The sequence below is a fragment of the Bombyx mori genome, chromosome 19 (assembly GCF_030269925.1).
Source record: "Bombyx mori chromosome 19, ASM3026992v2".
In the NCBI taxonomy this organism is placed as follows: Eukaryota; Metazoa; Arthropoda; class Insecta; order Lepidoptera; family Bombycidae; genus Bombyx; species Bombyx mori.
This window is the reverse complement of record NC_085125.1, coordinates 9623548-9641619: the sequence shown is the minus strand read 5'-3', so window position 1 is coordinate 9641619 and position 18072 is coordinate 9623548. Positions and strand designations below refer to the sequence as shown.

Below are 18072 nucleotides of genomic sequence, written 5' to 3'. Positions count from 1 at the left end.
AATGTATCGAGTTCCATTAAATCGATAACCTTACTTCGTTTCTAAGACGTGTCAAATTACTGTACCTAGCGAGCTTCGCCCTAATCGATTTTATAGGGCTGTTTGATTTCAATTGGAGCACTGACAAATCTATTTCGTTGCATTCATATCATTTCTGATACCTCACAATTTCGGGAGCTGTACCTAAATTTTTATTAGCCACTCCCATTATGTGATAAGGCTCTTATGAAGAGTTTTGGGCACTAAATAAAAGCTCCATGGTCACCCTGATGCCCATAGACATCAGTGAACGCCGCTACGAACGGTGAAGGCTAGCGTTAGCAAAATCTCTCAGGTTGACCCCGTGAACTTACCTATCCATGCGGGCGTAGCTGGAATAGTTCCTTAACCTACCAGCGAATAGGTAGGGAAAAAAAACTACGAGAAAATTTAGCGTCGACCACGAGAAGCAGTTGTCATGTTGCGTTTCCATTCCGAAGATCCACATTCCTCACGCTTTTTTTTCCCTACCTATGCTTGCCTTGAGAGGCTATTTCAGCTTCACCCTAACGTGTAGGTGAGCTCACGGGGCTCAAACCGGAGTGTTGCTAACACTGGCCCTAGCAAGAGCAGTGCCTCGCAGAATCTACCACCGGATCGGAAACGCGACCCACTGAGAAGATCCGGCGAGAAACTCAGTGGGCTGTGTCTGTGGGTGGTAATTCGCTCGTCGAGCCCTTCGTCGCAAGCGACAGTTTCGACGAGGACGGTGACCGGTGCTTGTGGTACCTAAAAGCACCGTTAGTGGACCGGGAGGATCCGTAATGACGTGTTTTGGGCGACGTCGACTATTTACCATTCTGTCTACAGGATCGGGTATGTTCCTCACGCTATTTCAATTTCGGAACTTGTATTAAATTTAAATTTATCTTGAAAATGTCGTTAGCGCGATTCAGGTATCAGTGAAATATTTTGTGGTCTATGATAACTATCGCTCACCAGCATTAGTAAGTAGTACTCAATAACCAATTACTTTGCAAGCGCAATGACATTTCTACGAAACTGGCAGCCTTGCAATTCTAATAATAATAAAATTGTAATAAAAATCAAAGTCTATAAACATGCGTTGGTTCTAGAAGTGTTTGTTATTGAGAAACAAATTTAGTATCGTACATTTTAGTGACAACCGTCGTATTTATATGAATAATAAATATTCAACGTACTTATTACTGTGAGCGCAATATGCAGTAATGGCACAAGAATCTTGCCTAAATATTGTTAATCAATATTTTTTTGCTTAGATCGGTGGACGAGTTCACGGCCCACCTGGTGTTAAGTGGTTTCTATAGCCCATAAATATCTACAACTTAAGTGCATCTGGAGATATGAGTTCTTATGTCACAGTTTTTAAAATACAACCATTGTTTCACCCTTCGAACAGAAACGCATTACCGCTTTTTGGCAGAAATATGCAGCGTGGCGATACCTACCTGTGCGGACTCACAAAACGTCCTACCACCAGTAAAAAAAATTTCCAAGCAAAAGATCTCAATGCTCATCTAAGACTAGGCGGTTACAATAGGACTCAACTGGTGGAAGCCTCGATTTTATTTTAACGGCTGTCCCACATTTCGAGTCAGAAGGCATAAGTTCTTCGCAATAGAAATAGGCACGAATGCGGTATCTACTCGTGCGAACTCACAAGACCGTCTTAGTGTACCAATATTGTTAAATTAATACGTTCCACTATTATTATTAACAACAATAGATATGATTTAGTGTTTGCATCAACCATATAATTTTTTTAACAAAAAAAAGGACATTGGTTTACCTTTAATTCAATAGGTTTATCAACAGATGAGGAGATAAAAACAGATAAATTTGGATTGATCTATTAAAATAGAAACCCTGAGAACGCATTCGTGAAATCGTGTGATCAAACTGTAATTTATTAAAACAGCCATATTCTACGATTTCGCTTGTATTTAAAAAAAACAAGATACAAAACTAATACCACAGCGTTTTAAAATGACGAATTGTTATCACGGAAACCCGCGACCGTTCTGAAATTATCGTCGTAATCCATTTATTTATTGTAACATTTAGCACACGGAATTTCTCGCCCGATCTTCTTAGTGATCGCGATTCGGTGCTAGATTCAGCGAAGCACAGCTCTTGCTTGGACTCCTCCTCCTCCGTGCGTCGTATTCCTCAGTGCTGAGGGTCGTGACCTTTACGGAGCACTTTCGTTAGGGCTATGTTCCTCCATTCACTCCTGTCCTATGCACAGTGGATAGCGACATTGATGCTAGATTCCAAAGTTATCTTAATCTGATCGGACCAGCGCATGGCACTACGCCCCCTAGGCCTCTTGGACTACTATTACCAAACGTGTCTCAGCCTGAGCCCCGTAAGCTCGTCACCCGTCAAGTGAAAACAGAAAGCTCTCTAAGAGCCTTGGTAGTAAGTAATAACAAAAAAAAAAACATTTTGTGTAAATATTTATGTATTAGGATTATACAGTTTATTTCAAATGCTGAGTCACATCGTTCAAAATCAGTATTTATACACTTCGATTAGTACCTTAAAATTGTATTCATATTCAAATATTTGTGGTATTAGGTATATTTACGAGAAATAGCGAGCGCTTTTACCAATGGTAGGACGTTTGTAAGCCCGCACGGGTTAGATGCTCGATCCTATTTTTGCCGCGATTCATTCTTGCCCGGATTACTCATCTATCAAACTACAGTGATAAGATAATCATTATTAATCCATTGATTCCACATAAACTTACCGTTTTAAAAACTTAAGTAGCCGACTAAATTTGTTTATGAGTAAAAACGGAAAGATTCAAATACTTGTATACATTATTTATGAAGACCCACATTAATGTTGAGTGTTCAAAAAAGAGGCTTTAGTCTGCGTCAAATTACAAACAAATATTGATAGATGCTTTTCGTATGGGAAAATCCGATCACGAATATTCACAAGACGAGAAACACGGAAATACCGATACGGTATTCCGAAAAACTAGTTCAAGTAAGCTTGACGGTAATGTTTACAAACAGATGATGACTGCTAGCCAAGTGTCCCGACTGTTTGTTCTGGCAAATATTAGATCGGAAAATTGTGTACGATTAAGTATGTTCGGTTCATTATATGAAAACTTATGGCCGAGGCAAATTCGTCAGATTTTTTACTTCTATACTTTTTATTTGCTTTTTCCTACGTATTTGCTGGTAGCGTTGAGAGGTTGAGAGGTTATTCCAGCTACGCCCGGGCGGTGTTTACTTTTATACCTAGTACCTCTAGCCCTCTTTTTATTCTAGTAAATAATATATTCCTCAATAATTTATTTTATGATTCACACTATCATCTAAAGCACTCTATGGGCTATGTTTCAAATGTTCCTTCCTTTATCACTTTATTGAATCGAATGTAAATGTAACTGCAACTAGCATCGGCTTAATTAAGGACAGGCATGCAGTGATCGCAATATCGGAACGCGATTATAACACGAACGTATTATATATGACTTCGCGAAGACCCACAGATGCGGCGTGATACGATGCGGTGTCGACTTACATAACCACAGTTGTGCTATTTTAATTATTTCAATAGTGATCCTAATTATTAATATTTTTTCGGAGACTTGTGAAAGCGACTCGTCTACCTGAGACCTGTCTCGCGGGGGGAGGGGAGGTATGGCGCGTCGACAGAGACGTATTGTTCTCAAACTGTCGTAAAGTTTCATCAATCGTAAGCACCTACCTACCTTGTTGCACTAACAAAAAAGAAGAGTTAGAAACTGATAACAAACAGAAGGGCGTTTTTTAAATTATTAGACGAACAAAACGAAACCTTTTTGCTATAAACGAAAAGTAGACTCTCGATCGGTTGTTCTTACAGCTAACTTAAAGAGGAAAGCGTACGAGAAGAAATTGCAGCCAGGCCTAGAAGAAAAAGAGGAAGCAATCTAGCGTTGGAATTGGTTGTAAAATGGTTGCTATAAAAGTTCAAGATGGTTTTGAAGTCGTCGTGGCCTAAAGGATAAGACGTCCGGTGCATTCGTGTTTAGCGATGCACCGGTGTTCGAATCCCGCAGGCGCGGCGGGTCCCATTTTTTTTAATGAAATACGTATTCAGAAAATGTTCACGATTGACTTCCACGGTAAAGGAATAACATCGTGTAATAAAAAACAAATCTGCAAAATTATAATTTGCATAATTACTGGTGGTAGGACCTCTTGTGACTTAGCACAGGTATTTACCACCACCCTGCCGTGAAGCAGTAATGAGTTTCGGCTTGAAGGGTAGGGCAGCCGTTGTAGCTATACTGAGCCCTTAGAACTCATATCTCCACCCATCTATGCTAAAAAAACTTTTATTGTCCTGAAAAAGCCCATAATTTGTGTAAGCGAGTCAAATGCATACCAAATATACGACATTTACCACGTGTCCCTATGAAACTGGAAAGGCCTTTGGGCCACCAGTAAGTAATCCCTCACTCGTAAAAATAAAAAAAATCAGAGGTGTCAAGGGACACCCGGATGGAACGAAGTTCCTTTCGATTAATTAGTGAAGGAATTGTAATTATTTTTTTTAAGTTGTAATAATAAATTACGGCATTATGAAGAAGAAAAAAACAATACTATGAACTAAATTACTATTGTTGAAACGCTATCTCGAGAAACTGTACTCATTACGTGGACCAATCGGATACGAGCAATGTCACGCGATAAGCGCCTACACGTTGATTGGTCAGAATGACGGATCTAAAAAGTGTCGTGACAACTTTTCGTAAGAATTTTTTCCGTCTAGCCCCGTTTCACAACGCGCGATAAGGAACTTCGTTCCAAAAATATTATAATAATACGACATTTAATTGAAGATGGCGCCCCCAATTACCTGAGATGTGCGACCACTCGAAATCTCGTAAGCAAATATTTGGAATTATGTGATTTCGGCACGACACGACTTCGCAATCTAAAATAATATTTTCTTACTTCGTTTTAATTTCTACGAATCAAATATTGTGATAGCATATGAATTTTATACGTTAAATATACCGCACGAAAAAGAATTGGCTGAACCCAAAAACAATAATGTTTTTTTTTTATTGCTTAGATGGTTGGACGAGCTCACAGCCCCCTGGTGTTAAGTAGTTACTGGAGCCCATAGAGATCTAAAACGTAAATGCGCCACCCACCTTGAGATATGAGGTCTAAGATCTCAGTATAGTTACAACGGCTACTCTACCCTTCAAACCGAAACGCATTACTGCTTCATGACAAAAATAGGCAGGGTGGTGGTACCTGAAGCGTGCTGCGCGTCATGTAGCATACGCTAAGTGGAGAGAGCGATTGCTGAAGGAACTTGGCCAAACTTCAGCCACCCGCCGTCGCACCCTCGAGGCCCTGGTGCCCGTGCTGGAGGCATGGTCGGATCGGCGTCACGGCGTACTCTCCTTTCACCTTGCGCAGGTCCTCTCGGGACATGGCTGTTTCGGGAGGTACCTGTGGAAGGTCTGCAGGAGAGAGCCACATCCGGGTTGCCACCAGTGCGGGCACCCGGACGATGACGCGCAGCACGCGCTCGAAACGTGCCCGCGTTGGGAGCACTCGCGGCGAGATCTCGTCGCGGTGCTGGGGAGAAACCTCTCCCTGCGGGCTGTCGTCGCCCGCATGTTAGAGGATCAGGGCTCGTGGGAGGCCATGGCCAGGTTTTGTGACCTGGTAATGGCGTCCCGTGAGGCTGAGGAGCGTGAAAGGGAGTGGGATCCCTCTTCAGCACCTCAGCGCAGAAGGCGGGATGGCCGGCGCAGGCGTGAAGCTCCCGCTCAGCCCCCGTAGGGACTGTCAGGTGGCGGGTGCGGGGGCGCCCGGTACTCGACTGTCGGTCCGGTGGTGGGGCGGTGCAAGGTGGCTCCTGTGCGCCGCTCACGGTGTATCTCCCGAAATGACGTCCTTCGGGATTTTCCCGGAGATGAAATCCCGTCTTATCATCAGGACGGGTACCGGCGAAGGCGGACTTTCGGCGCGCACTGCGGTACCGTAGGTCTGGTGTAGCCGGTGTGGTGGAGCTCGATGGGGTTTAGTCGGTAGACGTTCTGCGGGGCAAGTGCTTCGCGCGCCTTTTTCAAGGCGTAGTCTCTTGCGAGGGATTCGGGGAGGTGGAGGACCTTCTCGTCCCCCTCTTCCTCTCAGGAGGCGCCGGAGTCCGACATAACCCGGTTCGTTACCCCCCGGACCGGGTATCCGTAAATGGATTCCCCAGCGTTAAAAAAAAAAAAAAAAAAAAAGGGTGGTGGTACCTATCTGCGCGGACTCACAAGAGGTCCTACCACCAGTATGGTTTTGCTTAATGAACAGAGTATCGCTTGATAAAAGCTGCTGATCCATGAAATTAATGCCAAAGACAAAGATTTTCAATCTAATGGGTTTCCGCTTGAATGTAAAGATCGCTGTCGTGATTACATAAATAAACATCTTTTTGAGTTAAATTACTGTAATTACTGTTGATAAGACGTCTTGTGAGTCCGTACTGGTAGGACCACCACCCTGCCTATTTCTGCCGAGAAGGAACTATGCGTTTCGGCTTGAAGGATGGGGCAGCCGTTATACTGTAAAATCTGAGACCTAAGAACTCATATCTCAAGGTAAGTGGTGGCATTTACGTTGTAGATGTCTATGAGCTCCGGTAACCACTTAAAACCAGGTGGGCCGTAAGCTCGTCCACTCACCTAAGCAATAACAAAAAAATAATTCAAATATATTGTATATCTTCTCCCTTATTCCGACATTATTTAACTAAAATTTTGTTAACGCCTACATAAAGATTATATATGATTTCATAAATCTTATTACAATTTTAGTGATTAGATTAGTCTCGAATAACTTTTCAAAATTTGAGGTATAAATTCATTACTCACCACGTCTTGTCGTCTTTAGGAGGAAAACGCAATAGCAAACCCGCTATTTTACATTAGCGACTCATATTTACATTTATCACTTAATATAATTTAGTGTGAGTAACAAGACGTATCGATCCGGACAGTCATTGATTACTCACTATAAATACACATTTTCCACCTGTGCAACTAAAATGTGATTAATCTGTATTTACTTAAGGTACGAAATCGGATTTTCAGTTCGAAAGACGCGTATTTTAAATTATTAGAAACATGTATGTCAATAGTTTTAACTTTCCAATTGAATATTGTTTTCTACTTATTACTTAAATCTTTTTTAGATTTTGAGAACGATTACCTTTTTTTTATTCTTATATGGGTGGATGAGCTCACAGCCCACCTGGTGTTAAGTGGTTATTAGAGCACATAGACATCTATAACGTAAAGGCGCCACCCACCTTGAGATACAAGTTCTAAGGTCTCAGTATAGTTACAACGGCTGCCACACCCTTCAAACCGAAACGCAGTACTGCTTCACGGCAGAAATAGGCGGGGCGGTGGTACCCACCCGCGTGGACTCACAAGAGGTCCTACCACCAGTAAAATATTGTTATGCATGTATTAATACCCACAGGTTTTTTTATTTGAGATCATTATTTTAGATAAACTGAATGAAAAGCAATTTGTATAAATGTAACCTTTATCAAACGCGATCTTAACCTATTTGCATCCGCATATCCATTCTGTGTTATGTATGGAGTGCCGCCTGTTTGATATTAGAGATGCAAATTCATTTTCTCAAAGCCTTCCGCTCTTCATACATTAAGTTTATTTAAGGTATCCGAAACATCTCAAAGGTCTATTTGAATAAATATTACATGAAGATCAACCGCTTTCTAATTTACAACAATGAAATTGCATCTTGCATTAATGCATTACGTAATCGTTGTTAGCCTAAGAGACTGTTCCAGCAATGCATGGCTTGGTAGGTGAGATCACAGGTCTCAACCTGGTGGGACTTTCTAACACTAGTCCTAGTAAGAGCAGTGCTTTCCTGGATCTACCACTGAATCGGAATCCCGATCCACTGATAAGATTTGACGAGAAAGCTAGTGGGTTATCTCTATTAACTAGGTATTCTTTTAGTAACTGAAGTGCCTTTAATAACTGAGAGTGGATCAGGAAGATCTAAACAGCACGTGTTTAGGGCGGCCACAATAAGGGTATAATCGTGCCGCGCAGCTTTCTCGAGAAAGCGTTCCGACCTTGTCTTAATATGTCGTACCGAAAATGTCTCTACTAAATTTCAATCTATCCATCTCTATCTAAATCCAATCCAATCATCTCTATCTAAATTCCTATACATGTTGTATTGGAATTTTTGTACTGTAATAGTTAGACCATTACCGTAGCCAAAATTATAGATAAATAATACACGATCCAAGTAAAACAAAACAAAAAATATTTTAATTAGCTAAGTCAAGCATAAATATGAGATTTGATTATATCAAATAATGCGCTATGTCAGGATTCAAATCATATGGTAAATATAATGTTTTAAATAAAAGCGTGGCCACAAACACGTGGCCGTGAAGGAATTCTACCATAGAAGAATAAGAGCGTGTTACATAAAAATCGAACACGCAATATGTTTAAAATTGCATGATAACTAATAATAAAAAACGGCGCCACCGTTGTCATACCGTTTTAAATCATTTAACAACAGATATACAATAAAATGGAGATTGTGACTTTTTTCATATGGTGGCTAGAAGCATTCGCATTGTGATGTCTATGACTAAACCACTAAATACAAAGTTAAGTATGGAACCCGTACGTCAATTTACAAAAAAAAATTACATAATACCTATTTATTATTTCAGTACGTTGGTATTACGTAAAGCAAACGGACATGATAGCCAAGGGCCACTGAACCCAGGAAAAAGTAAAATACTTCAATCATATTTTTTTCTAATTTTGTCAACACTGTATTTTGACTTTTTGGGTACAACTCCCTAAAAAAGTCAGGGTCAATGATTATTTCATCAGTTATTTTATAATTTGAGTAAAACCGTTAACCAACATGATTACAATTCATCAAGACTTGTTAATAAGAATTCTTTATTACGAACAGGGAAGGTAATGTCGAATGATATGTTTCTACATCATGCGGGTGCCCGCAAATTATAGGCTTAGTACAATCTTAATGCGCGCTTAAAACCTTAAGAATAATGTCGAATATCGCTTGTATTTATTGTAGGAAAAACGTAACGATAAGTATTATTAAAATTTGTTATTAGTAAGTAATGCTACGGGCTTTCTGATATGGATGTCGTAAATCAAAATATTTATTAATTTGCAGAATTACACACAACGAGGCGCAAAATGTTCTTAATAAATAATTATTACGTTGTCTTTATATTTAATCTTTCTCAATATTGACAAAAAACGCGCTCTTAAAATTGTAGCTACTAGTGATGTGTACAACTAATATCCAATCGAAAATAATTCAGAAAATAAATTATTATTCTCTTTATTTATTAATATTAATATTATTAATTTAATATTTAATTAATTTATTTTCTTATTTTTGTAAATAATTACTATGCACATCTGACATAATAAATTATTACCGACACGTGCATTTTAGGTAGTCTAGTAACATTATTACACACATATATATTACATATACATTATTTTAACCGGCTTCAAAAAAGGAGGGAGTTCTCAGTTTGATCAATTTTTTTTAAATATGTTTTTCTCAAATTTTTTTCTTGATTCTAGAAATCTGTTCCCAGATTCGGATCTTTCAGAAAATACTATTGCGCTTTTATTAAGTATTCGAAACATAAATTTCCAGTATGTTGTTGTCAATTTCACTTAACCCTTACATTGTTATGTTCTCATCAATCATTTAAACCATATACTGTGCGATTATTTAATTAAAGAGCAAAGGGGCATGGGGTTAAATCTGAAAGATAAACTAGCCGATTTGACATAGTACAAGCTTATGTAAAGGGTGTAAGGAACAAATCCTAATAGCTACTTTTGGTCGATACTCGCAGTCTACTAATGACTGTACCTATCACGCAATGTAGCACTAATAAAAGTGGGGTCATGCGTGGAGTTCAAAGCGCTAAGATTACGCGGTGGAAGGCTCAAACGAAAAGCGTTTATGCTTAGTAATTCCTAGCAAGTTAGTTCTAATCGTATGTACATATAATTAATGTATGTTGTTGGTATAGCGTCGTATTATGTGAGGAATGTAGAATTGCACAACGACCTTCAATTAGAACCAATACATGAGTACCTAAAGAAAGTGTCAGAACACTCCTATAAAAAATCGGCGCGCCACGATAACCTTCTGATCGTGGCCGTCGCTAACTACGGCGACGGGGCAACGCAAAGCCGCCGCCGCCCAAAACATGTTTTGGCAGTGCTTTTAAGATCTCCAAGCACCGGTCACATATCGAAGAGTTCGACATACGTACTAGCTCATGGACACAACGCACTGAGTTTCTCACCGGATTCTCTCAATGGGTCGTGATTCCTGCGATGTTAGATTCAGTGAAGCACTGTTCTTGCTGGGGCCAGTAGTAGCAACGCTTCCGGTTTGAGCCCCGTGAGTTCACCTACATGTTAGGGTGAAGCTGAAATAGCCTCTCAAGGCTATCAGCATAGGTAGGAAAAAAAATAGAACCTTTTATTATTTACTAATATTCGTTTTACAATCGAAATTCGACCATAACCACTAACATCATACAGCTGAGAATCATTAACGTTCTGTTATTTTATGTTACGTTTATATCAAACGACTAGCGACCCGCCCTCGCTTCGCTTCGGAAACATTAAAACACACATGAAACCAAAAAAAAAAGAAAGAAAAAAAAGAAAAATTGCCTATGTTCATCAGGGACAATGTCGGCTTCTAATGGAAAAAGAATTTTTCAAATCGGTCCAGTAGTTTCGGAGCCTATTCGAAACAAACAAACAAACAAATCTTTCCTCTTTATAATATTAGTATAGATAAGATATTAGAAATGCAACAGCATGTACCTAATCTTGAAACAGGATGCACGTTTTAACCACCTTCAGTTGGCGAAATCACGATAACGTTCTAATCAAAAAGTCCCGTCAGAGATTGATCGAATTAATTGCAATCATAAAATTAGCGCCGTAAATAAAAATTCAATTAAATTTTATCGACAAACATTGATTTCTGGTTATCTCGCGTCGATCGTTTTCACGGGGAGTCATCGTGATAACCCTGCCGGCTCCGCAAGCCGCGTTGTCATATTTATCCGAATGAGAAGCGAATAGTATCAAACTCGGCCGCGTAACCATCTGATATGTGGATTTTATTAATAGATTCATGCAACGCCATTGTCGTTCAGTAATAGGATGTGTCAATGTTGTAATCTCTCACACGGTAGTCAAATAAGTTACGATTTAATATTTTACTAGTGATTTTTTATTTATTTAGCACAAGTATATTTAATATACGTACCTGAATAATAAGTAAAGATTACAACTATTTTGTGTGCATATTTTACTTAACAAAACGAGATATGGGTAACCGGTTGGAATGAATTTCTTTTGCTATACTTATCTTTATCGTGTTAGTTTTAGGTAACGATTAAATAATAAAATAAATCAAAATCGATTCATCTAGAAAATATATTCTGAAAACACTTGAATTCATAACATCCTCCTTTTTTGCAGACGGGTTAAAAGGCAATCGAGAAAAAAAAAAAGTTGACGATACGCTACGGTGTAAACCAGTCGCCGAAGAACCCACGCAACCTTCCCTTTATAAATATTGAATGTCAATACAATTATTTACAACAGATATATTGAATTTAAATGAGAGATAAAGGATCAAGTTCGATTCCCGTGTAAAGGACTGTCACAATGCACCTTTTGTCAAGTCAGCCATTTTATTTGTATGCAAATTAATATATACGACCGGAGGATTTTGTTTTGTGTAACGAAATATTAGCATTTACAAAGGAGATAAATTGATCGAATTTAATAAGCTCGGTGATCGGTTCTCACTGTACACTTAAGTGTCTATTATTTTAGCACCTTCCCGATTGTTTCTTGTTTTTATTTCTTCCTTTTGTCTTCTAGAAGTTTAGTTTGTATTAGTAGTAAATAGTAGTAAATAAATATCACGAGTTCGCGTTATAAATAGATGTAGAAATAAGTTCATACAGTTCTTGCAATCTCAAATATACTGGATTATCAGTTAGATTTGAAATAAATAGTTGCATTGCATCATCGTGACAACTCAAAATTTTTTCTACTAAATTAAAATATGCTAAATTCGACGGCTGTCAAAGATGTCAATTGTATATTGATTTTTTTTTTACTTGCTTTGGCAAATGAACTCGGGGTCGATAGAAGCAGCTTGAATACTGTCACGAGCATTTTATATATTAACACTGCAAATATTTCATTAGACGAATATTAACTAATAGAATATACGCTATTGGTAACCTATGACCGCGTGCAGATCACAGATCAAGCATACGTCACGAATTAATTAATTTTTCTAAAATCATATCGCACATACAGAGCTATTATATTGTCACTTATGCGATTCTTGTTAAAACTGAACTAAGTTTGAGAAAATCCATTTTTTAATAGCTATTAGTGACATGTGTGCTTTTAATAATAATGTTTAAAGTAGTAATCAAAATATTATCATTTTATTTCTATAGTCGAGAAGTATTATATTAATTGTATTAAGATGTTGAATTTTCAACGCCTTTCCTGAAAAAGTACATAATTTGCATAAGTTATGTTATAGCACCGTAAGTGCGTATATATACGTAACAAGCAATCACGCGGCAAGTTCTCAGAGCGGTCTCTTGAATCCACTTTGTTAATGCACTAAAAAAAACATCCCTTGAACGAATGCGCTTCAGTATCGTTAAAGGAACCCGCAACCCTCGACGGGGTTATTACCTTGCGACAAACAGACAGCCCACACCGCGGCACATATTAGATTTCGCGCGTGTTCCTATCATTGTTCCCATTGTGGAGTTTTTGTGCTCTCAAGCACGCGACCAGGTAGACGTGGCACCTGCCTTATTACGCCATGAGCCATTTCTGCTGACGATAAAGGTAACAGAAACGGGTAAATTGTTGACATGAAGAAGTTTTTTTTTTTTTTCAAATGAACTCACATGCTACCTGACTACGGGAACCCATCGATATTATGACGCAAACGGCGCCATCTTTGAGATCGGAAGTGCAAATTACATTAGACTAACGGCATAAAATCTTTCGAATTAATTTCCAATTAGGGGCGTGCTATCGAACCATACTTTTTGGTAGATAATTATTACAATTCGATTATTCAATAATGTATGTATGTAACATCAAAATACGCTTTAGACCAAACCCCGTAACATTTATAAATTATCTTGCGCATTAATTTCGATTCAGGAGTGTGCTATCGAACCACATTGGTCATAGTATTTTTTGTAGATAATTATTTAATAATTATAATAATTATCAAAGAACCAAAGTAACCGACATAGCCCTAAAGATTAGCAAGCTGAAGTGGCAACGGGCCGGACATACGTGTCGCAGAACCGATGGCCGATGGAGCAGACGTGTTCTGGACTGGAGACCGCGTACCGGTAAACGCAGCGTTGGGCGTCCCCCTGCCCGTTGGACCGATGACTTGCGGCGATATGCTGGGAGAGATTGGATGCGGAAGGCGGAGGATCGTTCATTGTGGCGGACCATGGGAGAGGCCTACATCCAGCAGTGGAGAGATACAGGCTGATGATGATGATATTACAATTCAATTATTCAATAATGTATTTAACATCAAAATACGCCTTAGATCAAACGTGTAACATTTATAAACTGCATTGGAAAAATTCCAAGCTAGAATTTGCTTCTGTGTCGATTCCTTATGTTATGGATACCTAAGACTGACAATTTTTTTTTTTTTTTTTTATTGCTTAGATGGGTGGACGAGCTCACAGCCCACCTGATGTTAAGTGGTTACTGGAGCCCATAGACATCCACAAGCCCTAACAAGAGGAGTGCTTCGCAAAATCTACCACCGGTTCGGAAACGCGACCCACTGAGAAGATCCGGCGAGAAACTCAGTGGGCTGTGTCTGTGGGTTAATTCGCTCGTCGAGCCGAGCCCTTCGTCGCGAGTGACGGGTTCGACGAGGACGGTGACCGGGGGAACTACAAGACTGAAGGAATGTACTATTTTTTTATACGAGAACAACGCACAGGAAAGTCTTAAATCAAAATAACGGTGACAACATTTAGACGCAATCTTATATTATTATGGTTCCAAACAGTGGAAAGCAGTCAGTAGAGTTTGATTAATTAATTTGTGGCCTATTCGCGTTTGTGTGCGAGATAATAAATCGTGAAGGCCTCCTGTGAGATGTCGCCGCAGTCACCGAGCCGAATAAATGATTAAAAGCAAACATATCTTGCAGGACAGAAATAAGCGCCTAATGATGTCTTATACAGGTAACCGGCGATATAGTCTTCAGATCTTGGCTTCATTAAAATTCTTTGGTTTTCATTAATTCCGAAACGCCGGTCGTCTTGAAATCGCTTCGAGCAAATTCAGTGCGCTTGTGGATTGCACAATTACTTGAAATTCGAAGTATAATTAAGAAGTAAGAAGACTTAAGTCACGTCCAAGGATTTTTGTATCGAAATAGAAAATTACGATTTCTAAAGTGAGATCCTAATTTAAAAAAATACCATTCCGTTCCTTTATAATAATGTGACGGTTATAAAACCCACATGATATGCAAAACGTTCCAAAAAAAAAACCTAAGCCGAAATCGAAATCAATGTGGTTAGTTCCTCGTGAACCTCGAAAACCGACAAAAACTGTTCCGCTAAATAAACATTATGCAGTCAAATTTCTTAGAGCCGACACAGATGGCAAGATTTCGTCCTTCAGCCTAGCAATAAAATAAACTTGAAACTGTAAAACGTGCGACTAAAATTTGTTATTAATAAGGACGCCATTTTGTAGATTACGTACCGACGCGAGGCTGGGAACAAACATGTTTTTTATGTGCATTCTGCATAGCTCTTTAATCAAAATGTCATCTACATGACCAAGTCTTTCATATTCTTTTGTCATTTCTCTTTTGTTTTTTATTTAATTACATCTAAAGTTAAGACAATTTTTACACTTTGCAGATTAATATAAATACTAAAAATACCTAATCGAACACGGCTCATAAAACCCATCTGCATTTATATCGTTTTCAAACGAAAAATGTGACCATTATTATTATGGTATACCAAAATGTTTCTTTTGTTCTTACTGTCAGCGAAACTCAAACCCAAGCAAACTGCGTCCTTAATATGGTACATGATAGTCAAATAAACAGTTACGTACTTATACTACCTGAAAGAAACAATACGAATAACCAAACGGGGACAAACAAATTCTGTACACGAATTCATTGCAAAAAATAATCTCCGCAGGCAGAACCTTTTTTTTCACGGCTAGGTAAAATAAATTTAACAGCGTCGCGCTGTGTTAATTAAGAATCGTAATTCGGTTCGTGTTTGTTCAGAAGAAAACATTATTTTTGATTCGTAACATCCTTATACTTGTGCGTTAATTAAGGACACCAAAGAAAATTATAATTATTACAATATTAAGATCTATTGATTGGCGATTAAACATTCTAGATTCTGCATAACATAAGACGTGACTTATAGTAAACGTCATTAAAAAACAGAAAGCTTTTTGCACATCATTGCGTACCGGATAAGTTTTCTTCCAGCAAACCAAATAAGTAGTCACGCAAACAAACGACGGCAAAATGATACAAACATTAACAATTTTTTTCTACTATCATTGATTTAACTTATCCTGAATGTAAGTAATACCAGTATATTAAATATGGACACACATTTACATAAATAAACACATACTTGTAACATACATAAAGTTCAATTCATCATAGAAGCTAAAAAAATACCACAGCAAATATAATGACATGAAATGTTCCTTCTTTGATACTTTAAAAACATCCAGAGAGATGCCAGCGCGTATAGAATTCGGGAGGGGATTTCACAGTTGCACCGCACGAAAAGTGAAGGAGCCCCTAAATAAACTAAATGTGTGCGTAGAAGACAATAGAAGTGGTTAGTCGATCTCTGCAGCGATGCACCACATAATCAAAATGGACCCGAAAATAAACAGGTTACAATAATTAAACATACCGTTGCGTCAAAAAAAGTAATCGAAACATTATTTCTAAGTGGACGTTCTCATTTGATGTATTCTTACACTGACAGCGCGCGATTAAATACTGCTAATTTATGGGGAAGAAAATAACCTAAAACTCTTTTCTATTTGACATATAAAATTTTCTTAAATAACTAATATTTTAAATGTAACTAAAAACACATTTCTATTGTATTGCTTGATTGTCAGTGCCCTGATTCACTTACCTATGCCTACTGACAAGTTATAAATACGTTAGAAAACATTAATTTCCTTTAGTTTAACACACACACACTGAAATGAGTAAACAAAATGGTCGACAGCACGCAACGAATTGATTTCTTATTAAAAAAATACAAACAAATAAAAATCTGCTAGCATGAAATTATTGATAAAAGATTACCAAAGCGAAAGGACTTGTGTACATTTTATCGATGGCTACTAAATAGTGCCGCAGTTTATATATAAAATTACAGATTGTAGTACTCAACACTAAAATAATATCAATAGATTTCTAACCTCAGTGAAGAAGTGACGAGAACGCTTTTGTTATCTTAATGGAACAATAAAAATCAAATAAATTGCACTTAAGAATTATAACTGTATCTGATTATTAACACGATTTTATCGTTTATAATTAGATTATTTGTAGATTTTACACCGAAAACACTCTTCATTTTCAGCGATTGTTAAGATTAGATATTAAATTCATTATTTGAATTAAATCGTGCCTAGATATTTGATGCTAAAAAGTTTTTATGGTTTTATCGCGTAACAAACCGTGTAGATTATCTAACTGATAATCGTTGTAATATTTAATTTACGTATGACAGATAGACATGATAACAGTTTGGCGCCTACCCGCATTTTTATTTAAGACTACTCTGTGACCTCTAATTATTATTAGGTCACATACTGCACAGATATTTGAAATAAACAGTAGAAAGTTTAGTTTAATCAGTGACGCGCACCGCTAACAATACATTATATTATTGAGTCTTCATTTATTCTTAAAACAATTCACACAAAAACAAAGCTGCACAACACAATATAATTAACGTCTTAAAATTCCACAACGGAAACAGAATAAAGCCGATTTATAACAGATATTTTGATATTCTAAGAAACAAAATTAAAAATATGAGTCCTGTAAATATATATGAAACATCTGATTAAACAATACTAATGCATATTTCTACCATCAACAGTGAATCATAAATAGGAGTTTGTCAAATATTTCGTGTATAAGCCTTTAAACTTATACAGATAAGTACTTTCTATATATATTAACATAAGAATTGTTTTGTTTTGTTTTAAATTTTCGATACAGTAACTGTTCTACATGGTCGTTGTCACAAAATCCTTTAGGGACTCACCACTGGACTGTCGTCTCCAAGGTCTGAGTCGCGGTCGGCGTCTGCCATGGCGTACGCCGGCACCGGTTCCCGGTTTTTAACGCGAATCTTGGCGGCTTGCTTGATACGGGGTTGAGAACAGGCCACACAAGGCACGTGCTGCGTCACTCACTCGCGGCGGTCATGCGACGGATGGCGCGGGAAACGAGCGTTATCGGTGATAGCTCGTGGTAGTATGCCGGGTGCACACCGGCGGGCGCCCCTCTCTGGTGAAGCCACGCCTTAAGGCGTCCTCGAAGCGGCGAATCAAAAGACGCGATATCAAACTGATATTTCTGTGATACGCTCCGCCCGCTTAGCTTTATTGTTTTTATTAAGAGCAATAAAATAATATCGTTGATCGAGAATTGTGATTAATAGCGTGCTAGTGTTAACTTACCAGTTTAAAGTCGGGTATGTGAACAATGAGACTGTTTTGTATTGCGTTTTCTTTCGACTTAAGTTTAACTTAATTTCAGTTGATTTTATTTTTAAACAGTACCTGATCACCTTTATTTTTGCAGTTGAGCAAACGAGTGT

General features: G+C 38.2%; 1 protein-coding gene across 4 annotated transcripts in view; it reads right to left on the bottom strand.

The window, feature by feature from the left end:
* Nucleotides 1–17730, bottom strand: part of LOC101737140 (protein dead ringer) — a 170946-nt gene extending 153216 nt beyond the window's left edge. For 3 of the 4 annotated variants that reach the window (XM_021350717.3, XM_012694792.4, XM_012694794.4), the window contains exon 1: nucleotides 17515–17730. In XM_021350717.3, coding sequence (XP_021206392.1) covers nucleotides 17515–17562 — 48 coding nt within the window. In that variant the 5' untranslated portion in view covers nucleotides 17563–17730. The remainder of the gene's footprint in view (nucleotides 1–17514) is intronic. The other variant, XM_012694795.4, reaches the window with a different exon arrangement.
* Between the last annotated feature and the right edge of the window lie 342 nt (nucleotides 17731–18072).